This window comes from Seriola dumerili, unplaced genomic scaffold, assembly GCF_002260705.1.
Source record: "Seriola dumerili isolate Sdu_G_001 unplaced genomic scaffold, Sdu_1.0 BDQW01000160.1, whole genome shotgun sequence".
Classification (NCBI taxonomy): Eukaryota; Metazoa; Chordata; class Actinopteri; order Carangiformes; family Carangidae; genus Seriola; species Seriola dumerili.
In genome coordinates, this window is record NW_019174415.1 from 441906 (window position 1) to 468183 (window position 26278).

Sequence of the window (26278 nt, forward strand, 5' to 3'; positions counted from 1 at the left end):
CCTTTTTCTCTCTTTCTCAGTTCACTCCTTTGTTTTTGAAACTTCCCTCTCTCGCTTTTTGCTCAACTCCCCTTCACTGTTCCCTCCCTCCTCTCCCTCTCCTCCTCTGCTCTCTCTCTCAGCTTCAGCAGGGTTGGACCACTGACACTCTCCTCGGTGTGAATCCGTCAGGCAAGGAGTGTGCATGTCTCCATTGGGAACACTTTTTTTTTTTTTTTTTTCTTTTTTGGAGAGGTAGGCAGGCTTTTTCAGAGTGTGAGAGTGGAGAGAGAGGAGACCCCATGTGGTGCTGTGATTTGACCAAACAAACAGCCTGGCTCAGAGCGGTACCTCCTCCAGCGGACTGCCGGGACAGCAGAGATTAACCTCAGACTCTGAACATCTGAGGGATCTATACATCTGAAGCAGTAGCCCCTGTAGAGACAACCAGCTGGAAACCTCTCCTCTGATTTCACAAGGTTGAGACCGACTGCTGGCCGGCAACTTCCTCGGACAGAGAGGGAAGATTTGTCTGTGCATCTAGGATCACTCTGAAGGTAAGAGGTCTTACTTCTCTGTCACTGTCAAGGATTTTACTTTTAGTCATGGCTGCTTGGCAGCTGTTGGCAGATGTGAAGATGTGCTGTACAAAGTGGTGAAAATTCACTTAGCCTGCATGGGAAGCCCACTGTGACGGATTGAATTTCATAGCTGTCTGTCTCAGAGAGGATGCACCTCATCCTCACAACTCTGGGCTGTTGGTTCATATAACTTTCTTTGATTTAAACTGATAAAATTATCTGATTTAATACCTGAAGACAAAAAATTCTGTTAGAAAAGTTTTTTAAACAAAGTCTGTTTTGTTGTGTGATGTTGTTGCTAGTTGATGGTAATGTGTCTGAATTGGTGGTATTTGTTACCCGCATACTTGAGTGTGTACACAACAGGAATTACAATGTGAAAGAGTGTGAACAACCTGTTCAAACACCAACATGGTGAGGGCTTGCATCTCTGTACATAGACACCTTTTCACTCTTTACATACTGAAACTCTAACAATGTTTATCTTCTCACTAAGAGAATACGTTTGACAAGGTATCCCAGGGTCCCTGACACACACACTCACACACACACACACACACACACACACACACACACACACACACTGGCCTTTATAGTACAAGCTGTTTGTATGCGCTCCACTTTGTGCTTCACTGCTAAAGGGCTTGTTTATACAGCCCTCCTCAGTCACCCCGAGTGAACTGACGGTCCTCACCGCTAAACCATCAGTCTCTTTCCTCCCCTGTGCCTGTCCCCTCTGCATTGCTCCAGGGAGAAGCTCTTTGAAAAGCCATGGCTGTGCAGTGATACCATGAGACCTGGCATCAGTCACTGTCACCAGCGTCCCCTTTAACTGTGAATAGATCTTCTTTTAGTACTAACACATACCAGCTTGAATTTAAAGCTTAATTGCTTTGGTCACCCTTCGTAAATGTAAATCTTTCATAAACCGGTGAGTCCGTCTCGTCTGAGGAACGTGGAGCCGAGCACAAATAAACAATCTGTTGAATCATCTCCATCCATTCATCACAGGAGAAGGTTTTAGTACCTGGAATCAGTTACATTATAGCATTGTGAGCTATTTCATGGCTGAGGCACGTGTGGCATGCATGTCTTTCCACTCTAATCCCGCCATATGTTTTGCACCTGAAAGCTTCCCCACTTCCCTCCTATGTATGGCTGCTGCGGTGTTTAGTTGTCGGTTTGGTTGGCTGCACATCCTTCTTCTGTTTACAGATGACCTTTTGGATATGGGAGCATCTGAATTAGCATCAGTCATAATAAAAACAGTGTGCTGTCGGCCTGCTGTTCTCCTCCTCTTCAATTAGGAGTTTTCTTTTGAAGTTCTCGGGCTCTGTTGATATTTTGGTCCAGGCTTTGCCTAGTACTGTTGCTGCAGATGAGCTGTTGGAAACTTGCATGCATGTCATACTTTTGCCATCAACGGTATTAGCCTGTGTTACCTTCATAACATAATTTCCCCATCAGCAGGATGCCTCTTGCAGGACATTTCACAGAACCAACTTGAAAACAGTAGATGTAGTCTGACGGATCTTTATAGCATGGATGTGTAAAACAAAGTGAAGTTTCATTTGTCTCCTGACCGGTGGGGATTTTTCTGCCTGTGCGTCAGGCTGCTGGTATGTACTACAGCAGAGCTCCACTCCCCGGGCCCTGATGCGGCGCGGCCCATTCGGCTCCATTCCCCTGACCCAGACCTAATCCTTCGTCATCAGCTGTTTCCTGGCTCTCTGGGCTCTCCACATGCCAGTCGCTCTGAGAAAATGTGCTTCACATTATGACCGTGCAGAAAACATGCCAGGAGTCTGATTCGGCTCACATGTGCTCTCGAGTGCCGATATGTAACAGTTTGAGCTCAGCAGCAAGTTTTGAAACACATTGATCCCATTCTGTCCTCTTGTGATTTTTTCCCCCGTGAGCTGAACAAACAGCTGTTGAATAACCACAATTTCAAAACTACTGTGACGTTGTTTATATCTGGATGAAGTGTATGGTTTCAGAACTTATTTTAAGCTCTTAGACATCGCATCACATGATTATTCTTACACTTATTGATGAGTATGTATATTTTATATTTAAATGTAGCGGTCTCTGACTCATTCGCTGGTGGTCACTTAATGTCTGATTCATGATTCATCATCCATACTTTAGAACTGAGCAATTGTTTCTTTGGAAGCCCATCAGTCATGCCCCTCTGGACACTATACTTAAGTCATATAGCTTTAATGAAGAGCACTAAGTGGTGCCTCAATACAGCATCCTGTATTGCTTCCCGTCCATCTGCCCCCCCCCCCTCCCTCCCCTCCATCCCTCCTTCTTCCCCTCCCTCCCACTCACACAGAGCTGACAGGCAGCTGCATCTCATCTTCAGTCAGAGAGCACAGCCACTCCTGTCGGACGACTCCTGGAGGAAATGTTTCTTTTACGAGTTGCTGCCTTAAAATGCAAAGAAAGGTGTCATTTTGCAAAGTTGTTGGCAAGTAACAAATTGCTGTGTTTGAGTATAATATTGAGGCACTATGAATATTTTCTATTTTATGCTACTTTATTCTTCTAATCCAGGACATTTCAAACGGAAAAATTAACATTTGTTGTATGTGATGACTATAGCTACTAGTTATGTTTCATATATATTAAAAATAAATAAATGAATAAAATTAATTGTATAATCATAAAGAGACCATTCTGCTTAATGGATGCTTTTACTTTTGATTCGTTTCTGCTGATATAACTTCTGTACTTTTACTTTGAACCAATTTTCTCAGTTAGCTTTTATATGATGAGCGATTGGGTCCTACATTACTCCACAAACCTCTGCCAAGGGAGAGCAGATTTGGTCATTTGTTAGGATTAACTGATTTCAGTATTTGTGTTTTTCTCTGTGCTCTTTTTGCTGGTTTAAAGTGGGTGGGCCTCTTTTGGAAAATGGTGATGTCATGTCTGTCTGTGAGTGTGCACCAATCAGATAAGAATTTGACAATATTTTTAATTAATATGTATTGACAGGTGTGGGGTTGTGTGTTTATGTTCCAGGCCACACCCACAGAGAGTTTGATCAGGTATACAATATTGAGTTTTTGAGTGTATATATTTAAAAAAAATCGAATTTTCGGAATGTAAACTTTACCATTGCTTATTGAGTCATAAATATTTATTGTTATAGAGAAACATTTAAACCAATAATAGAGAAATACACTTATCTATTTTCTTTCTGGTAGTTTAATGGATTAATAGCAGCAACCAGTTAACTTAGTTTAAGAGTGGAAACAGGAGGAAACAGATGACTGACTCTGTACCTATACAGCTCGATAATTAGCATATACACACATATATTATCATGTACTGTACATATGAAAACTGAAGTGTAAAAACGTCAATATGCCTAGAAAAAAACTAACACATGATTCCCTCTAAAATGGGGTTCCCAGTCTTTATGCAAGGATAAGATAATCAGCTGGTGGCTTCATATTTACCACACAGACATGAGAGTGGTATTGATCTCCCCATCTAACTTACTGCAAGAAGTGTATTTCCTAAAACTATTGCTTAAGATTTAAAACCAAGTTCTCAGTAAGTAAAAGTGAAATCAAAACTTTGAATGCAGGACTTTTACTTTCTTTTATTACTGCCTTTTCTTAATAAAAGGGTCCTCCACCCCTGTATGGCTATAATTTTAGAAAGGTATTATGATCGCCTCTGAATTTACTGCATAAGGAAAAATGCAGATTTTCAGCAGGAAGTTTTGGTCTCCATCAGATTCTGTTAAAGCAACACACTTTCTCTGTGGAGCTTGTGCTGTCCCTGCTCCAACAAAAACAAGCTGGAATTAGTGATACAGTGCAGTGAGACAGGAGGACAAAGAAAAGCAGTCTTTTGCTTTTACAAGATAAGAATATTCCACGCAGTGTAAAATGGAGACATTAGGATTTCTCACAGTTTGTCTCTTAGCTTTGCCGCTTACTTTGAGGCGCAGGGATATTTATCTGTGGCATTTCTCCTGATTTGTCATTACCCATCTATAGAAAACATTACTCAAAAGAACTATTCCAAGATTGGTTTGCTGCAAATGTAAACATTAACATAACTCTGCATAAAAGAACAGTTTTGCCAGCTTGCCAAAACTGCACAAATAGTATAAATTATTTGATAGATTAGAAATATATTTGAATAGATGTGTGCTTCTCTGTCACTGTTATCCCTTCTTTCCTCTTCAGGCCTATATTGCTGTGTTTAGGGAAACAAGTGGAGTTTAAAGCCAGTCAGTCCTAATTGTGTTCAGCTGTTTCTGGTTCTGTCTTGTTGGGGGGTGTTGGTGTGTAAGAGCGGAGGGACTGGAAGTGTGTGTAGGCGTCTTCCATTTCTCATGAGGCAGGTTGGGGGTCTTATACCCTCAAGTTTTCACAGGATGGCCTGTGTGCAGGAAAAAAAAAAGAGAAGAGGTGGGGTGTTGCACATAGGTGGGGAGGTGTAAGAAGAAAAACGTGGGAGGATATAGTGATGCTTATGCTAGCAAATATATCCTTGTATTCCCTGAGAGCAGGTTGCATTGGTGGGGACTGGGACGAAGCACACACAAAATTATAGCTTTAAGTTGTAGCAACTCAAAGATTTACTATCCAAGAAAATGGGAAAAATTGTCATGACTTCAGTGACAACCGCTGCTTTAGTTTTTGATAAGTTACTCCTTTTTTCTTTCATTTAGGTTCCCAAATGAGTAGAAAATTAGACCATTAAACCGATATCAAACACTACCCACATCTAAGGATGTCATTCTACAACCATCAGTTTTACCCAGAAGCCCCTTACATCCCCCCACCGCCACTACAAACAGCATTTACAACTCTGTTTGAAAGGGAGCAAACCAAAATCCACAGTTTCCCAAACATGTGTTGCCTCAGCACGAGTACAGAATCACTTTGTTTGCTGAGGTACGACCTCACAGTCACTGTATCCTATAGCTGAGCTGAGCAAAACCAGTGGGAGATTTATGAACAGGAATAATAGTAGAGGATTTTTTTTTAATTCTCCAGAATCTGATAATGCAAACTTGAGAGAGGCTTCAGTGCAGCTTCAAGCTCTAAAGTTACAGGATACAAGCTGCTATTTGCTGAAACAGAACTTTTCAAAGTCCTGTGTCCAGATGTGTGACTGCGAAATCCAGTTGGGGGTCAGTGTAAGTGAGCCAAAAATCTTGACAAAATATTTCTGTCAGCCAGATATTGTAATAACAACTGAATACCTCTCTCCAGCCTCAGCCTGTTCTGAAAGTAGTAACTTAACACAAAAGGTTCTAGAGTGGAGAAATATTTTAGCAGCTTTAATGATCCATTGTTAAAAATGGATCAAATGACTACTTATGTAATGTTTAAGGGGTTGCTTCTAGTGACACTTTAGGTGTATAGAGAGTTTTAGTGTCTTTCAGCTCCTTGTTTTGGTTTTCTGGCCCATAACATTATTTTTTTAGTTCACTCTCACGGCTCTCATCAGTGATGTTTTCAGACAGAAAGCTCTAAAATCTAAAAACTCACTATACTCTACCTGCTCTTCACTAAATGACAACGAGCAGGCAGTTGGTGACTAGCTGGGGAACACAGTGGAATATCGGACCTTATCACTTTATAAGATTGTGCTCACAGCTTGTTTCCGCTGCCCCCAAGTGGCCAAAAATAAATTTAGTTAACACAGCTGCAGCTTTAAATATGTTGTGTATGACACATGTGGCATTAAGAGTTTTTAAACCAAACAAAACATATCTTTCTCTATCTTAACTTTTACAATATGAAAGATGGATTATTGTGATACAAACACAGGCTCCTTAGTCATTTCCTGCTTACACTAACTCGTATATTCTGACAGCATGTTGGTGACATGTGTGCTATCCCAGCTGAAATGGCCTTTTACTTGAGAGCCTGCAGTTCATCAGTCATTGTTACAGCTAAGTGCAAAGCACAGTATGTGTATTAGTCATGTTGGAGGACATTGAGAGCTGTCTGAGGTGGGAGCAGTGCATCGTGGGTCTGCTGCCGAGGGACCAGAAGTTTTTCCTCAGGGGGGGCGGGGCTGGTCTGTCCAAGACGAGTGATAAAAATGGAGATTTGTTTTAACAAAGACACACTGGGTCATTTTTTTCCCACAGAGCTCGCCAGAGTCCTGCTGCTCAGAGATATGTCAAGAAAACCTGACATCCTTCTCAAAAAGAAAACTGAAAAGACAAGTATGGCATGTACAGTACGTTTATGCTCTGGCGTAGCTATTTTAGTGATATGATTTAGTACATGTCCTTTATTAACTACACTTGTTTGCTGTGGAAAGACGTGACCGCTAAATTGGAGATGTTTGCTTTGCAGATCACAGCTTCCTGTACACTTCAGCAGAGTAAACATCACTGTGATATAAGACTGTGTGTGCGCTCCCTCTGCTGTCCCACTCTCTGCTTTGATGTGGTGTTTCCCATAAACTCTATTCTGTATGTCTGCATGCCCCTTTTGCTGTTTTTTTTTCCACTGTCTGGTGCTGTGTGCAGTATGCTTGTGGTGTGTCGATGGTTTGTCATGCTTTGTCATTGGTCTAATTGTTCTGTTCTTGCATGTTTTTTTTTCTCTTTGATTTTTCTCTTTCTTTTCTCTTTGTTCTTGTTTTTCCTCATTTCTGATGGTGAGTTTACATCTTTCTCGTGCAGCTTGTTATTTAAAGCTGTTTTTCTCTTTGTATAAATTTCATTATATGCTGTTGGTCCTCTTCTCATTGTGGCATCTCTTGTCTCCATGAGTATTTGGTTAGTGGTTGTGGTGCTCTGCTGTGTCATTGATGCATCACTGGCTTACACCCACACAAGGCCAGAAAATTTCCCCATACAGGAAGTCAGAGCTCTCCAGCTGCACTTGGGGAAGCTTTTTTGGACATCTTTCTCTCTTTTGTTGTAGATTACTCTTTTTTTCCCCTTTTTCCAAGTGCAACCTTTCTCCCCTGGGGCACACTCAAGCAAACAGTTGGCGGCAAATGTGGTTCGGAAAACATTTCCCACCTCATTGAAGACTGCTTCATCACTGCCAGATGTTTAAATAAAACATGCAGATACAGTATAGATAATCCCAGAAGTGGTATTACAGGCTGCTGAGGGACTTGAGTTTACACACTTGAGCTGTATCCCGAGGCTGTGCGTGGGCCGCGTGCACCCCGCTGAGGTCGATTTTAGCATTCTTCCTCGTTAGCTGGTGACACTTTGAGTGTAGCTGTGTTGTTTATGAAAACCGAGGAGGGTCAATCAGCCACCAAATTCCCAGAATCTGTGGGAAAACTCATATGGCGGGATAACAGACTATCCTTCACGCTGATTACTGTGCCATCACTTGCATAAACACTGTTTGTTTTTGTCAGACCTCCACAATCATTGTGGGACTGCAGTATCCCATTTCAAAGATTGAAAAGACAACAATAAACATCAGGGTTAGAAAGATGTTTTGCTGATCCTTTATCTCATCCTGAAGACAAGCTCTCTTCCTCAGACTGAGGACCACTTGACTCGACTTGATTTATGGATATATTGAATGTTTCTTACTGTAATTTGTCTCGAACCCTCCTCGGTTGTCCCTACGGTTCAAACGAAGTGCAACCTTGTGTTTTAGGGGGTCAAACTGCTAGTAAGTGTTTTTATTAAGTGGGAAACAGAGTCACTGAAATGCTGCCAAACCTTCTTGGCAGATTCACTTGTGTCCTGACCCTTTTAACGCTTCATACCATTGTCTGTTCTCTTCTTGCACAAAGACCTCACCAGGATAGAGCATGAAAGCAGCCATGTTTTCAATAGCGTTTAGACCTACCCTTAAGTGTCTCCTCACACCAAGACTAACACTTTGATGTTACTGTTGCATGTTCTTAAACCTTGGATTCATCTAACGTTCACTCTCCAAACTCTTTTTGAAGCGGACTCCCGCCTCCCTCTGATCCTAGTCAGCACATCCCGTTTTGAGGGTCAGATTGCCTGTCAGAGTCCCCCACTGCCCACTGGTCAACATAAAACCTCATCGTGTTGCACTAGCCAAACATTATTTTTCCGTCCCTTTCAAAGGCGCCAAATTAAGAGTCGAACACACCTAGATTCTTGTTCAGCAAAGAACGTGTTCTGCTTTTTTGATCTCAGATGTAAATCACACATCCTGCAGGAACCCTTACATAGCAGTCTGGCTTGTTTTAGCAAATACAGCCTCAGCAGCAGTCCACAATAAGATTTGTTAGTTCTCATACTGCCAAGTGACACATGCCGTTGGCGTCACCGCGTTTGGCTTTTGTCGCTCAAAGTCATCATCACTGACACAGAGGTTACTGGCACTCGTAAGCACTGATGTATGGGTTCCTCTGTGGACGGTCCCTCGACGCCGGTTGCTGGGGGCCCCTCGGGGATGAGGTGACCCCGCTGCTCTCGCCGTCATCACCAGCAGGGTCCCAAGTGTATCAGCGGTCCTGGGAAAGTTTCAGAGTAATACTGTGGGAACGTGAACTGTACACAGACAGCAGTGGCAAAAGGGGTAAGAGAGAGAGAGCTCTGAGTGTGTGTTAGTGTGTGTGTGTGTGTGCGTGTGTGTGTGTGTGTGTGTGTGTGTGGTGTGTGTAAATGTGTGGGTGTGTGTGTGTGTTGCGGAGGATGGGCAGGGGTTGTGGTGTAATACAGCATATGTCTGTGTGTACAGTGTGAGTTTTAGCATTATGCTGGCACGCAGCATACATTATGTGTCAGGAAGCCAGCGTTTATATGCTGTATCTCCCTCTCTCTCCTGCTCTCTGTTGCTCCTTCATTCCTTTTTATTAGAACCAGGAGGCGGGGGAGGAAATGGATCAGTCATGTTTTTGGAGCAACTCAAGAACTTTTCGTTTTGGGAGCGGAAGTGCCAAAGGCAGTTAATTTAGAGAGACAACGTGTATCTGGTTTGAGTAACTGGCTTTGGGTTAGTCATGGAACTTCTTGTAGCTCACCAGAACTGATGAGGTCATTTTTCTTTCTTATACCTGCAAATATAACCATTAAACAATCACCACCTTAGTTTTATAGACACAAAGGTGGTGTCGCCAAATATGTTTGGCTAAGAAATGGAAGCTGAGAAAAGCCCTAATAACTTCAAATAAGATGGAGATATGCCACCTTTAAAACATGTGTTGAATTACATAATGCATAAAGATAGTCCAAGTTCTTAAAATAGAGATTGTAAAATTGGATTGCATTATGAAGTAAATGGGGAAACATTACACGAGATATATTTCACAATTTTTCCACAGTCTCCCTCCTTCTCTTCCTCCTCCACCCTCGCTCTTCCCAAGGCTCCTTCTTCCGCCCTCTCTCTCTTTCCCACCCTCTTGTGTACAGGCCTGTGATCCATCCTTAACTGTTTCCAGACGCCCGTGTGCTGCAGGCCTTAACCCTCCGTCCCAAACATAACAACAAACCACCCCCCACCCCACCCTCCCCCACACCCACCCCCTCTTTCCCTCTTCAATCTTTCCCTCTGCCCTCTTACTCTGCAGTGAAATTACCAGTGCAACATTTTAAGGTCTTGGGTAACAGTGGTTAATGTTGGCCATGGGAGGATGGTAAGTATTAGTCACCTCTGACCTCAATAGCTGCTGAATTGATTCTGGGATGTTGGTATCACTTTGCTGTACAACATAATATCCCATTAGTATTACAAAACCATAGCAACCTTTCAAAACTCCTAAGTACACTCCTGTGTCAGCAGCTTGGGATGAATGCCCTTATTTTCACTTTTGTTTACACCAAAACCAATTAATGGCTCAGCACGGCTCTAGAATAGCTTGGACGCAGCATTGTTGCCAGTGAGCGTGTTGCAAAAGCTGCACACAGTGACCCGTTTGTTAGTGGGCAGAATGCTGGTGAACCAGGAACAAAAAGAGCCAGACATTGTCGCTCTGTCCTGGTGCAGTGAGGCATCAAATACCTCCAGAGTGAGCTGCATCTGCACCTCAGACTCAGTGTGCAGGCCAGAAACCATTAAAGGAGGCAGCTTGACAACAAACTCAATGCTTTGTGTTTGTTTGTTTCCTTTCAGTGTGAGCAGAGCACAGTTCTCTGTCATTTTCTTTGATTGGAAGCAGATTTTTTCTGACATGCAATGTGATTTACTTTCTAAACTCTACTCTAAACCCGACCTGCTGGGTTTCATGAGGGCTATCTCTAATAGAGAGGTGACAACTCTGGTGGAGCTGTGTGTTAACTGGGGTGAACACCAACTAAATCTTCCAGCTGTTTTGTTCATTTTGACAGAATTTTATTGAAAGTTTTGTGGACAGAATAATCTGTGGTTTTTGAACTATTGTCTGAGACAATATGTAAAGCAAAAATATTCCCAAAAGTGACACATGGCATTTAACCAGTATTGTTTTCCCATCTGTTTGTTTGCAGAAGAAAGCGTTTGAAGACATCCAACATGAGGAGGGTGGCAGCGTCCACACATCTGACAGTCACTGTTACTGGTGAGAACTCACTTTCAGTCTATCAATAAAAAAAAAATTAAATCTGGAAAATGTTTTTTAAAATTTTCTTACATTTTCAAAAGAAATTTAACACAAGTGAAAAAGTCACAATTAAAAAAAAAAAGCCTTACATAATTTATAGAGCTTTTAATTACGATAAAGTCGTGTAAATGCAATAATAAAGTCAAGGATGGTCAAAGTATAGACACATATCTTTGTGGTTAGCTGTCCAACCTGTGAGATAACACAAGGACAACTGATGAATTCAAACCGACCCCTGTCATTTTAAATACATCTGTCACTGACACAGCATCATTATCCTCCCACTTACCGCTCCAGACAACTCATATCCTTCATCATTTAGAGATAGAGCAGGATCTGCCTTGTATTGTTGATTTAACCTTTAACCTCATGCTGCTGTCTCTTTGACCTCCAACCTGACCTATTTCCTTGTTGTGTTGTGTTGTGTCAATCGCAGTTCTGTTGTATCTCTGCGCTGAGTTGTGTTGCCTGGAGATCACACCCGATGACAAAGAGCTGGTCCTGGCCGAGGGCTCTTCTCTCAACCTCACCTGCTCTGGCTCAGGGGAGACGACCTGGGAGTTTAAGAGGGAGGATGTGCCGTATATCCAAGCGGAACAGGATCATAATGGTGGTCAAAACTTCCAAATTTTGCAAATCGGCACCACCTCCAGTGTTTTGACCATGTGGAACGTGAGCTGGAGGAACACAGGGGCGTATCAGTGCACTGACCGGCACACTGGAGAAACTAAGGAGGTGGTCGTGTTTGTCCCAGGTGAGGTCTGATTTACTCTTCATTCAACATCACTGTTTTGTATCACATAGCCATAGCCATGAAGCGCTCCAGGAAGACATTGGAAAACAGAAAAATTGAATATGTAGTATGGAATTGGGACACAGCAAATGTTCACAACTGAAATAATGAAAGGAGTCATGTTCCTGTCCACAGACCCTGATGTGTGGTTCATAGAGAGCTCCCATGGCATGGTAACTAGAACCAGCGAGGAAAGCACCATCCCCTGTGTGGTCACCAACCCAAAGATCAGCGTCGCCCTGTATGAGAGGGACACTGACATGCCCATCAGGGGACATTATATTCCCAGTGAGGGGTACAAGGCACCGCTGGAGGACAGGACCTACGTGTGTCGTGGAGAGCTGAACGGGGAGGAGAAAGAGTCTCAGGACTTCAACGTTGTCAGCATCGTCGGTAGGTGTTCAGGTCAGAGAGACTGGATGGAGGAACAGCTCCCTCCCAGAATTAAAATGTGGTGATTATCGACTCACCCCCATGTGTGCTGAAACCCACAAACACACGCACAGATTCAGCCCCTTTAATTCAATCTCAGCCTACACCCAAACTATTAAAGTTAATGAGTCTGTCTTTTTAAAGCACCATAAAGAAACTCATAAAATGTCCATCACATTTCTCCAAACGGTTTATGCTGCATAATCTACAGGTTTAGCCGAAGCACTGCACTGTGAGTCCAAAGGTATAATTCATTCTCATTTTAACACATATGCTTTGGCCACACTGTCTAGTGGAAGAGAGAGGTGTGAAGACGTTTTTTTCTTGGTGAGGAGATAATGAAGTAAATGCTGGACTTTTAGTTCCAGAGTGCAATTGTTTGGCTTGAGAACACACTGAAAAATGTTGCACAAGCTGTTTGGAGAAAAACATTTCACAGTTGTAATTTTTTTTTTTGCTGAGATGGAACAATAGGAGCCAGCCATCAAGTTTAGTTTTGACTAATATTAGGGAGATTGGATAAAAATGTGAATCAGTTTGTTTTTTTTCTTACCAGTTTAGTGACTGATTCGATTTTGAAGAAGACTTTTTCTACATATTGTTTTGATGAAATACATCACCACCTCTTCCTCCTCTCCCCCGCACTCTCTCTTCCCGTCCCAGTCCCTGAGGCCATCGACGCCTACGTCAATGCGTCAAAGACCGTCCTGATACAGGGCGAACCGCTGTCAGTAAACTGCACAGTGCACGGAGTGGAGCTAGTCTTTTTTTCCTGGGATATCCCCAACAGAGAGGTGAGTAGGAGTGAAGCAGAAGGAGTGCTTTTGTTCAGCTTTCCCTTCGTGATCACTCTCAGGCTTCATGACCGAGGCCAAATTGCATCAAGATGTAGAGACACACCTCAAATTTTATCCTCCCGTGAAATTGTACTCATAACACATGGTGTTGGTATTTTAATAAGTGGTTCTTAAATGCGGAAACTTCAACTATGTCTCATTCTTAAAGATAATCTACTGTATATCCGTGGAGAAACTTTCAGACATTTTGACTAATAATATAAACCATAAAATTGATAAAATCAGTTACATATCGAGAGGGCATCACCCAGTTTCATCGGTGCATCTGTCATATGATCTTGGCTACCGATCAGGCAATACTTCCCAACACTCACCAGTATGTGATATCTAGGGGAAAATGAATTCCCTGTAGAAAAAAAAAGATTAATTTCATGTTGGATCACTTAATTTTTGATCATGTTCAACCTGATAATGAAATGTCAAATTCAGGGAGATCTTTAAGAGCGTTACTTTAATGTTGTTTTTCTCTGCAAGATTATTGAGTTGAAGCCGCAGACGGAGGTCCAGCTGGCCGCCATGAAGATGCACTCCTACCTGATCTTCCCCCGTGCCACGATGGCCCACAGCGGAAACTACGTCTGCCATGCCCTTGATAGCGTCCTGGACCAGACTGCCTCTGCCAGCGTCAACATCACTGTGCTCGGTTAGAGACACACACACACACACGCCCACAAAAATAAAACAAACTGATGCTGGGCAGATTATTATTGTGTTTCGCTGACAGAGGGACGACTGCTTATTATGTAAACCTTCGTAAGTCAAGGTGAGAGAGGAGCTTCTTTTAAAGGAAATGAAGATCACGTCTGTTTATTTCTGTTCAAAGTGAGAAATAAACCTTTGACATGGTGTGGATGCCCTGAGTGATACCTTGAAAAACAGAACTCCAAAACCTGGAGGTGCAGCAAGTCTGTTTTTAGACTTTTGGAAATAAACTTTAAGTTCACAAGAGGCGTTTGTGTAGCTGAGATTTGACTTCAAACATTAATATACAGTAAGTCAGAAATCTAAGCAGCTGAGGCGTCTGGAGACGCACTAAAAGTAGCATTCATCATGCTGAGCTTTTCTTCCTTTCTGTCTCTTCACATTCGCTGAATGTGTTTGGGCCTGTGAATGCTTATTCTGTCTGCAGCGAGGTGTGTTATGTTTATGAAATCCTTGAATAACTAGAACCACCATGCTCCGTGGAGACTGGGATGGTGTAGTAAAGCAGTCTGGACATCTCAGTGGAAAAGACAGATACTCTCTGGCCACAGAAGTTCAACAGTGAACAGCAGCAGGACAGTACACTGTTTATAGCCTACAGCCTCCAGTAGTTACTTGCATACACAAACGGTTAAACACCAAAGAACAATAAGTGTATGACTAAGTGGTTAATTCACGTTTTTTAATCCTAAATGGAAAAATTGTTATTTTTTTGTCCATAAAATCAGTTGGTATGACATGTACATGTTTCTGTATCTGATTTTTTTCCCCTCAGAGCGAGGCTTCGTGGACGTGAAGACTGCTCAGCAACAAAACATTTCAGCCAAGTTGCAAGAGAACGTGGAGCTGAGAGTTGAGATCGAAGCCTACCCTCCCCCCCAGGTCCGCTGGAGCAAAGACGGCGCCACCATCAAGGGAGACAAAACCATCCCAACCAGAGACGAGCACGAGATCAGGTGAGACGTTCAGCCAGACTTTGACCTTAAAAATGCTTCAAATACCATAATGCAGTTAAACACCTCATAGACCTTGATAAATGTAACCAATTAGCACCGGACCTCTGTTCGGGTGACAGCCTCCAGAGGCATCTAGCTCTCGTCAGTCATCACCAGATAAGGCCTCCGTAGAGAGAAACACAATACTCTCTAGAGGGCAGGACTCCATCATTCATCACACAGGAACCTTAAACACAACATACCTGTCACAACTCACAAACGTCTTTCAGAAAAAGGCCAAACAGTGCTTTAATTGCAGGGCCATGTTTTCACATTTTTGTCAACATGTGTTTGAAATCAAAAAGACAAAGCAGCATATCATCCACAAGTCTGATGCACAGATGGAGAAACTGTTCACAAACACCGCCCAGCCCTTCACCACAAATAAAAGATAATTAAAAACATCAAAAGTGACAATTTTTTATTGTAAATTTTAAACAACCACATGGGAGATGTATTTCCTGGAGGCTTGAGCTAAAAGGAAAAGCTTGGGATCTTTTTTTTTATTTTCTTTAATATTCCCTGGAGTTCCCTGAAGATAATGTCTAGAATCTAAAAATGAGTTTGCACTCCCAGGAGCAGTGGAAATATTTTACATCTCCATATCTGAAAGACTCACAGAGGAGAGAGAGCAAGATAAGAGATATGCAGCCTGTGGAGAATCTTGTTGCACGCTAAAACAGATCTACCAATCATCTTCGATATATTTATAACTCAAATCATTCCAGAGAAATGTTTGGCAGCTCATACCTATTTTGTCTGTATTTCTTTTAGGTATGTCACTATTCTCACTTTAGTGAGGGTGAGAACGGAGCAGAAAGGGCGCTACACCGTCCTCGTCTCCAACGGCGATGATGCAAAGGAAGTGACCTTTGACCTGGAGGTCCGAGGTGAGAGGATTCTCACAGTATCAGGCTGTTTTTGTATATTTTTGGCCTTTAAGCCTCATTATTGGTTATGAAACGCTGATTAGTTGAAAATAATCTTTGTGCATTGGAAAAATCAAGGACACACACTTGTTTTTATTCACGTCAGTAATGATTAATGACCGCTGCACCCCCTGTGTGTAGTCCCCTCTCAGATTAAAGACCTGATTGACCACCACCTCCCGGGGAAGAGACACTTGGTGACCTGTGTAGCTGAGGGGGTCCCAACCCCAACCATACAGTGGTACAGCTGTGACAGCATGCACAAGTAAGTCACACCACCACCCATTCATCACTGAACTGTCATACAGTGAACACTAGGGGGCTGACCATACACAGAAATTTGTTTTACTTTCAAATCATGTACATCTGCTTTGGCTTCACACCACACTGCTGCTCTCGTGTCCCGCTGCAGGTGTAGCAACCAGACAGCGGTGTGGCAGCCGCTGATACCAGAGCCAGAGGAGCTGAGCATCCAGACCAACGTGAACTACAGCGAGACTCGTAAAACCAGTCAGGTCCGCAGCCAGGTGATCTTCCACAAGCCCCAGCAGGTCACAGTTCGCTGCGAGACCAGCAACCAGGCAGGGCTCGTCGACAGAAGAGACGTTAAACTGGTGTCCAGCAGTAGGTGTCATGTGAAGAATGTCCCATCGTAATGGTTTTTATATTCCTGTGTTGGTTGAGGGACATGTGTAAAGGGATATTGGAATTATAGAACATTATATTGTATTGTATAAATGTGTAAATGTGCAGTGTACCGCTTTAAAAATAAATATAAAAAATAAGAAAAATAAAATCTCACCACATTTGGGCTAAACTAAACAAACACATGGTGGTCTGGCAAAAACAAGAGTAAATAGTCTGAAAAGTTTATATCTTTGAGTTACAGTACAAGGTTTTCACCAAACAGTAAGACTGTGTGTTTGAAGTCAAATTATGTGTATTTGTATTTAAGCTATAATTATCAGTCTAACCACTGCTTTCTTTGCCAAGATGTTTATAAAGTGAAGTTTTATGTCTGTTGAGAATTTGAGACAACTTGGTTAAGTGTTCTCTGCTTGAATTTATTACTCTGTCTTCTTCCTGGCTAATGCTCTGTGTGCTGTTGCCTGTTGCAGCGCTGTTCTCCCAGGTGGCAGTATTGGCTGCTGTTCTCGCCTTAGTGGTAATCGTTATCCTGTCTTTCATCATCCTCATCGCTGTGTGGAGGAAGGTAAGATGGACAAACTCAACTGTCAGTTTCCTCTTCACAAGTTATATGTGAATGGAAAATACAGTGAATAATGATAAAGTACGAAAGAAACCTTTTGTTCGGGTGTTTTGCTCATGTGTGTTTTCTTCTATGTCGTCAGAAACCTCGCTATGAGATCAGATGGAAGGTGATAGAGTCTGTGAGTCAGGATGGTCATGAGTACATCTATGTGGACCCCATCCACCTGCCCTATGACCTGGCCTGGGAAATGCCGCGAGACAACCTGGTGCTGGGTGAGTCTTCAGGCAGACAGGGGACAGATCAAAGTGCGGAGAGCTGGGAGTCAGTCGGAAAACCGATGCTGATATGAACCTGTAGAACTTAGTGAAATACTATGTGCGGTGCTCCCTCAGCAGTTGATTTTACTTGCCGCAACTCTAGCCATTTAAATTAGCCAAGTCAAAATATAAAAACAAAATGTGTAAAATTACATTTTAGACATTTTCTTGTGTAAAATCCTGAAATGAAAAGAAAGTACAAATTACAGGAAATAAAGGAATTCGTCATTTGACAAAACAAAAGAAGAACTGATAAAAGCAATTTGTCCATTAAAAATATATGTAATTTAAAAGGTACACAGTTACTTACAAGAGGAACAAAGATTAATAACAATAATTAATAGACAAAAAGAACATTTCACAAATAAATGTAATAATATAGTTTGAGGGTTTTGATTTAACAGTTGGTTTCCTCTTCACGTTTCCATTTACCTGCTTTATCATCATTTACATAGAAATCTCTATTGGCTTACATTTAAAAGATGAATATCCATCTATGTAGGTATCAAACTACTTTTAATAAATATATTTGTCATTGTTTTCTTTGGTTAGTTATTGGTTTGGTTAAATCATATTTTATTTGACACATTTATGAATAATCATAGCTTCATTAATTTTTATTGCTCTATCTTTTATTGTTGATCAATTTATCAATGACTTAATAACCATTTGATGAGGTCTTGTGGTTCTCAAGTGCTGTGGTTCTAAAAAAAAGTTGAAGTTTGTTAAACTTTGCTTCATGACCTTAAACCCACTTTATTTTTAACGCTCCTTTTAAACTTTTTTGTCATGTTGTTGGTTGTCAGCTGCTCCCTACAAACATCTTTCCAAGCACACTCAGTTAGACCTCTGCTCAAAGAATGATCTGTACCATCTGTTACCAGCTGCTATAACACAGTTTCTAATCTCATCTTCCTTGGGAAAACAATAGTAATGTGTTTACAGTAATATTTTAATGAACAGAAAATGTTCTTCCTTCTCAGGTCTAATGTGTGTCTATTCAAACCCTGTCCCATTGAGTCCGTCTTTGTGTTTCAGGTCGCACTCTTGGATCAGGAGCCTTTGGCAGGGTGGTCGAGGCAACTGCATATGGTCTCACACATTCCCAGTCCAGCACAAAAGTGGCAGTGAAAATGCTGAAGTGTAAGACAACACAATGTGAAAACACAGTAGAAAGCCATGTGTGAATTCGTGTGAACAATGCAGAGAGCACAGTGGAGTCCCTTGCATAGCTGTCAGATGTTGTGACACCAGTGCCATATTCCTGTGAGCACGGAGAAAGCAGCAGCCTGCTGAGCTCTAGTGTGGTTGCCAGCTGGGTTCGCAGTTTTCAGCCAACGGGTCATTGAACAGTTTGGCAAGGATGCAGTGTGTCCTGGTCTCAGTTCTCATACCTAACTCACACTGCCCAGCTTTTATACATCTTTCTCCCTCTGTTTTGTTTTCCCTTTATCCAGCCACAGCCAGGAGGAGTGAGACCCAGGCCCTGATGTCAGAGCTGAAGATCATGAGCCACCTGGGTCCACATCTTAACATCGTAAACTTGCTGGGAGCTTGCACTAAACACGGTGAGCGTCACAGTGAGCACCAGAAACCTTCAGTGCTAATACACATGATAATTAGATGATTTTATATTTTGTTTACAGTGTCTGATATCAGTGTTGAGCATTTTCTTCAAGGGAAACTGTCCTGGTGGTTCAGTAGGCTGAGGTGGCACTTTATTAATGTAATACTGTAGATATTTGTTTTGGGGGTCTAGAGACATTTCTTGACATGCTATTCAGATCTGCTAGTTTTTTTTTTAGCGTAGCAGTTACAGATGGCTTGTCTGTCCCTCCCACTCTCCCGCTCTCTGCTTGGTGTGCGTTACCTTTAGTTTTTCCTCTCTCTCCTTTAGTAATAATGGTACATGTTACTAAAGTAGTTTATTTGGAGGTGAGTTTCAGTGAATTGGGAACATTACTCTTCTTCCCTTTTTTTATATACATTCTATGGTTTCCTGCCAACTCCAGAGCAGCCAGGAAACCAGGGCGACAAGGTTACAGCCAGTAACAAGAGGCGTAGCCCTAGGCCCACGGTTGGTAACCATACACGGTCCAGCCATATACACTGCAGGCTGTAAACGTCCCCCTAATAGAAATTGTTTGTGCCAACTCATTTTGAAAATGGCCAATGGGGAAACTCCAACTCTGAGACACTTTGTGTGGTTGCAGGACATGGGGAATGCTCAAGGTGTGTGTTAGAGGTACACGTTGCATTTGATAGACATTGAATTGACCAATGGCAGAAATATGATCCCTGGACTGATCACTCACTCACTCACTCAGTCACTCAGGGATATTTGTGATTATAGGGCTGGCCCTGCTGTTGCTGTCCAGCCAGTCTGTTAAGTTTCAGTGTTGCGTGCAGCCGTGCTTAATTCATTTGTTTTCAGAATGTCCAGTTGAAAGTCCTGCTACTTCAAAGGGAAGAGGCAAGGGAAAACTACTTTGATAATTTAATATTCTATTTAAAATGTTAATGTAACAACTCATGGCCAATATAATCAGTTGATGTGAACAGATGATGGAGCAACAGATGTCCTATTTGCACTTTGAGTGGGCAGGAGGAGAAAGCAAGACAGGGAAAGGTTGTGTACCACACATTAATTATCAACTAATCTTGACCATTAGTAAAATTGTATACTCATTTAAAAAGTATTCATATAAAGACTTTCCTAAATATTCATATGTTGAGATATTGTTGGATATTTGTGTTGTGTAATAAGTAAATGTGTTCTGTCTTAGTGAAATCAGTGTCCTATTAATGTTTGGTAAATCCTGAATTTTAATTTATCTTCTCCCACAAACCAGGCCCTTTGTACCTGGTGACTGAGTTCTGTCGCTATGGCGACCTGGTGGACTACCTGCACAGGAACAAGCACACCTTTCTGCAGTACTACGCTGAAAAGAACCCAGACAATGGCTGCCTCATCTCAAGAGGAAGCACTCCACTCAGCCAGAGGAAAGGGTGAGAGAAACAGACTCCACAAAATCTCCATTCAGAGCTACACAAAGGAGCATTTTGTGTCATTTGTGCAGGCGGGGGGTTTCCTTTTTGAAATATCTGTAGGCACAGATGTCATATAAATTTTGATATGATGCGGGACCATGAATAAATACGGATTTAGGTCATTAACTGCACTGCAATTTTATACACTTCATGCATCCCTCCAGTTATGTGTCTTTCGGAAGTGAGAGTGATGGAGGATACATGGACATGAGTAAAGACGAGCCCTCAGTCTACGTGCCCATGCAGGAGCAAATGGATACCATCAAGTATGCAGATATCCAGCCCTCTCCATACGAGTCCCCCTACCAGCAAGACATCTATCAGGAACAAGGTTTGATTTGAGCCACGTGTGTCTGTGTTGATGTACCCCTTATGAGTACTGATAGTGTAATTAATGAAAATAAGTATAAAGAATTTAGCACAGCGAACACAGGAAACAAAGTAGAGTAAGATACATTTATGATGTGAGGCCGACCAGCTGCTCACAGGAGGAGGAACTCTGGGAAAATTAACAATATTTGTGTGTAAACGCACTGTATTTAATCAATGAACTTCAAATGGTGCAATTCATGAACAGATGAACAGATAATTGTTTTAGCCTAATAAATCAATGAATACGGTTTGCTTTTTGATCAAAGACCATAGAGAATGTACAGGCAAATGTTACAGCATATAAGGGCATGTCAGCCCATGTAGTCACAGCAGCTGGAGTTCCCCCGAACACAGAGGAAATGTCTTCATCCAGCACCCTCTCCTCCTCTTATGTTTGTTGTCTCACCTTGTGATTATGTTCAGGTGGTGGCAGATTGGACCTGGTCATCAGTGACTCCTCCACTCTCACCTACGATGATCTGTTGGGCTTTAGCTACCAAGTGGCAAAGGGGATGGAGTTCCTCGCCTCCAAGAATGTAGGATATTGAAAATCAAGTTCCATAATATTTATCTGGTGACTAAGCCTCTAATTACTTACTTTTATTCCCAGGTTTAGAGGAGAAGATTGATACAACTCTCAGGACTGTACACTAAATGTAAAACTACAGCCAGCAACCAGTTAGCTTAGCTTAGCATAAAGACTTGGGGCAGGGGGAAACAGCTAGCCTGACTCTGCTTACCAGCACCTCTAAAGCTCACTCATTAACATATTATATATTGTTTGTTTAAAAAAGCAAAAACAAAATAAAAAGTGTAAAAATGACCATCTGTGGGGTCATGTGTGTTATCTGTAGTTGCTGCTAGTTGCCTCTGCTAGTTGGCAGCCTCACACACATACACCTGGCAAATTTGAAACTACAGGTAGCAGACAGTTAGCTTAGCTTAGCATTAAGACTGGAAACAGCTAAACTGGCTTTGTCTGTAGAAAACAATGTCCACCTACCAGCACTTCTAAAGCATTATAGTATATTAAGTGTAAAAACAAGAATGTCATTTTATTTAATTTTATTCCACCACAGTGTGTACATCGAGACCTCGCTGCGAGGAACGTCTTGATCTGTGAGGGCAAACTGGTGAAGATCTGTGACTTCGGCCTGGCCAGAGACATCATGCATGACTCCAACTACATCTCTAAAGGCAGCGTAAGTGGCAGAATATAGATCAAAGATATGAACACACACACACACACACACACACATTTTAGTTGTTAGTATGGGAGGGATGCACTTCCAGTTGTTGACACCAAGCTGTTATCAAGTTTGAATGCATGAATGTCTGTTGCTTTGGTGAAAGCCGACTTCCAGCTGAATGTTGTAATACATAACTTTATAGAACTTAGAACTATAGATAGATAGATAGATACATACATACATACATGCATACATAGACTCTTTTAAACCTGTTGACATCTAATTTTTCAAAGTAGGTCTTAACTTTCTCACATGGAGTTTCTTATCTTTCATTCAGACCTTCCTGCCTCTGAAGTGGATGGCACCAGAAAGTATTTTTCATAATTTGTACACCACCCTGAGCGATGTTTGGTCATACGGCATTCTTCTTTGGGAGATTTTCACATTGGGTCAGTCCAAACACACAAACACACACACACACACACACGCACACACACACACACACACACACACACACACACACACACACACACACACACACACACACACACACACACATACACACAAACACAAAAATTACAAATCTAAATCAGAGCTGGTTTACACATAAAAGGGATTCATCCTCTTTAATTTCTTATATAGGTCACCTTGTACTTACTGAGGATCACCTGCTTGACTCCTCATTAATCCTTAAAGTAGCACAAACACTTCTGGACTCCTCTTGTGGTGAACTGTAAATTATCAAAAAATACAGTCTGTCTCCAGGTGTCTAAAATGACAGTACATAAGAGTATGCAATTCTACAGCAAATTTCAAATTCCATGTCTGATTGCAAGTACATACCAGTTTGTTTTAAGACTCATATGAGGTCTAAATTGTATTAAGCACAGTCAAGCCTTTAATTTAGCATTTCTTTGTATTGTGAGCTTTTTTTTCAACCCTCTTCCCACGATTTTTTGAAACTACCACGAAAATAGGGAAGGCAGTTTATATTATGTGCAGTGTAAGCCTGAGTGGTGGAAAACAAACTCACAATCCAGCCTCTGTGAGCAATAACCAAAGATTCTCTGTGCTTCACTGTTTCACTCTGACATTCATTGGACTTTTCAGATCCAATTTTCTTACAGATCTGGGTCAGAGCAAACACTTCACTGCACAACAAATGTGATAATAAAATAAATAAAATAAAAAAAGTTGGTATTGTTCTTGGAAAATAAATGAAATTCATTTAATTTGGGAAGTATCTAATAGGTAAAGACAGTGTTATTCTGTGTGCATGACTTTAGTCTAGATTAGATTTATTTTAGATTTAGATCTAGTTTAGATTTCGAACCTGCTGCATGACTTCAGATTTCTAGGTTAGCTTTTGAATTATTTGAAATGCTTTGTGCAGGAGGAACCCCCTACCCTGATTTGCCCATGAACGAGTTATTCTACAGCGCTTTGAAGAGAGGCTACCGAATGACCAAACCCGCCCACGCCTCTGATGAAGTGTGAGTCTCCCTGTCACCTTGCCTCACCTTGTTGCCCTCACAATAACTCCTCTTACCTGATGTATACATAAAAAATAAACAAATTTTATGTTGCTCATGTTGTAGTTATGACATCATGAAGAAGTGCTGGGATGAAAAGTTCGAGAAGAGGCCTGAGTTCTCATTTTTGGTGCACAGTGTGGGGAACATGCTGACAGACAGCTATAAAAAGGTACTTTATTTATACATCATCTGTATCCAAGTTCACTGAGCTGCTTTATCTATGTTAAACTGTGAGCTTGGACTTGTCGCATCCTACCACATATTCCAGATCCTCATATGTTATTCTGTACTTAGGTAAGGTTATTACCAGTCATTCATTCATCCCCTCACTCACTCATTCATTCACTCAGTGTTAACCCATCTGCCTATCAGTTTATCTGTCCCTGCTACTTCTTGTGACACTGTTGTTTACACACTGATATTTTGTATGTAGGTATGTTATGCAGCTACAGAATATACTGTATAACACAGAGGTATACATGTTGAAAAATTCAGAAGTCAGTAAAGACACATACAAATAATAAATGTTGGAATTTAGATACAGGGATTTTGGACAATGTTCTCTTTTAGAATTAGGATTATAGATAGTAATATATGTATAATGAGTTAGACAAAAAACCCAAGAAACATGTTTTGTTTTTGCTTCTCTATGGTATTGCATTGATGAGTAGCCATGCAGGTCAGTAGAAGATAAATCCAGTCAGTAATTGACAGTCACTAATATCTGTAGAAGTGGAGAATATTGCATTGGGCTCTGTGTGATTGAACTCTGCAAGACGGAAAGAAAAACTCCAAGTGTGCAGGTCTGTGCTGGTCAGAGGATGCCCAGCACGTCACATCTGCACTCTGCAACCCCAGTCTCACGAGACATCTCTCAAATGATCAAACTCTTGTCTCCTGACCACAGAGATACAACCAAGTCAGCGACAACTTCATGAAGAGCGACCACCCGGCAGTCACTCGCACCAAACCCAGACTCTCATCACCCTTTCCGATCGCCAATCCATCATTTGGCTCCCCCTCGTCCGTCACCCTCTCCTTCCCCCCGGACCCCTACAACCAGAGCCCGAGCCCAGGAGAATTCAGACAAGAGGCAGACACGCAGGAAGTTATAACTTCATACAACGAGTACATCATCCCCATCCCAGACCCCAAGCCGGAGGAGGTTTTCACTGACGAGCCATCAGAAAGCCCTGCAAGGTACAGAGCCGCTGAAAACATGCTGCAGATGTGTGCCAAATGCTGGGGTTGCAAGAAAAATGAGGATGTATTTGCTTAACAAGAGCATTTTTTTTTCCACCACACACCCACTCACCCAGATGTTGAGCTGAGAGACAATAGCTGTATTATGAAGGCAGACATGGAGAAATGTTTTTATTGCTCATTTTATTGATATAAATAGACAGCCAAGCAAAGTTGGCTTTAAAGACCATTAAATGTTTGACCACAAAATCCAGGTATAGTCACGTGAAAAACAAGTCATTATTAACTTGGATTTAGTTTCAGTTTTGTGAGTCATTCAGTTTGAGAGTGATAGCAGGTTCCAATCCTGTGTTTTGATTTTCGGCAGTGGTGTGAATCTACTGCTTACATCCGGATCACAGATTGTGCCTTTAACACTGGGGTTAAGGTTTGAGGTCTTTGGTCTCCTCGTGAGAGAAGACAGAGAAGAACTGTTCGGTCCAGGATTGCTGACTCATTATCCATGAAGATCTCATACATCAGGCAGAATAAGCTTAAAATCAACCATGGGCCAATCAATAACAGGATTATTCAATGACCATCCTTCTAATTTTCTTTAAAAACTGTAAAGCTATGGCTGAAACAATTTATCAATTAATTGATTAGTCGATGAACGGAAATAATTTGGCAATTGTGATGGGTATTTTCACTATTTTCCTCACATTTTAATGGACCAAAAAATTACTTAGATAATCAACAAAATAATAAGAAAATTATGAACAATAAAAATAATGCATTAGTTGCAGCTGTATTCATGGCCTTCAAAGTTAAAACATTTTAGTTTCAGTTGTATAACTTCCAGTAAGTCAACTCATCATTTATTTTCAAACTTGATATTAGGCAGATGTTGTTTAACATCCTTAAGAAGTAAGATGAACTGCCCCTTGTATTATTGATTACTAAGAAAAAAGATCAATTGATCAAGATCAATGTGGCAGTAAATCGATTCGTCCTATTAATTTAATGCGAGAAGCACACAGGGAGCACTCAATATTTATCTACGCGAGGAGTTGTATTGGAAAATACATGCAAGAATGGAAGTACTGATCATTTAAAGCAACATATGCATCATTTCCTTAAGTGTAATCAAAACAAGTGCAAGAACCACTACTGAGTTAAAAATATAACTTGTGGTTGCTGAAGGGAAGATGTAACAAAAATGAGTAAAGATGTCAGGATCAGCATTAATAGATAATGATCATGGCGTGTCAATTTGTGAGTCATACGTGACTGAGCATACTGTGTGAAACTGTGTTTTGTTTTGTCTTCTCTCAGTTCTCTGGCTCTGGAGGAGGAGACGGACTCCATGTCTCAGGACACGGCTGACACTCTTCCAGAGGAGGACAGGCTGGAGGAGACCAGTGAAAGAGACGCTCTGCTGGGCTCCTCCGGGACGCCGGAGGTAGAGGACAGCTTCCTGTAGTCACACGTAGGAACCCTGACAAACCAGAGCCCTTTTTTTTTTTTTTTTTTTACATGCCTGAAAAAGGGAACATGACTAAACTAGAATGTAGCAAAATGGAGACCGAGAAGGCAATCTTTGTATTTCCACTAAGCACTCTAAAG

The 26278-nt window shown here is 41.6% G+C and overlaps 1 protein-coding gene across 1 annotated transcript; it reads left to right on the forward strand.

Moving 5' to 3' along the window:
- Window positions 1-220: 220 nt before the first annotated feature.
- Window positions 221-26170, forward strand: pdgfrb (platelet derived growth factor receptor beta). The gene is made up of 23 exons (XM_022751644.1): window positions 221-536; window positions 10972-11042; window positions 11521-11838; window positions 12013-12270; window positions 12973-13103; window positions 13641-13809; window positions 14644-14824; window positions 15638-15753; window positions 15934-16057; window positions 16205-16416; window positions 16911-17005; window positions 17145-17277; window positions 18361-18465; window positions 18780-18890; window positions 20175-20331; window positions 20538-20704; window positions 21169-21281; window positions 21825-21947; window positions 22273-22384; window positions 23329-23428; window positions 23534-23639; window positions 24378-24670; window positions 25988-26170. Exons 2-23 carry the CDS (start codon window positions 10997-10999, stop codon window positions 26133-26135), a joined length of 3318 nt encoding a protein of 1105 aa, XP_022607365.1. The 5' UTR covers window positions 221-536; window positions 10972-10996; the 3' UTR covers window positions 26136-26170.
- The last annotated feature ends 108 nt before the right edge of the window (window positions 26171-26278 follow it).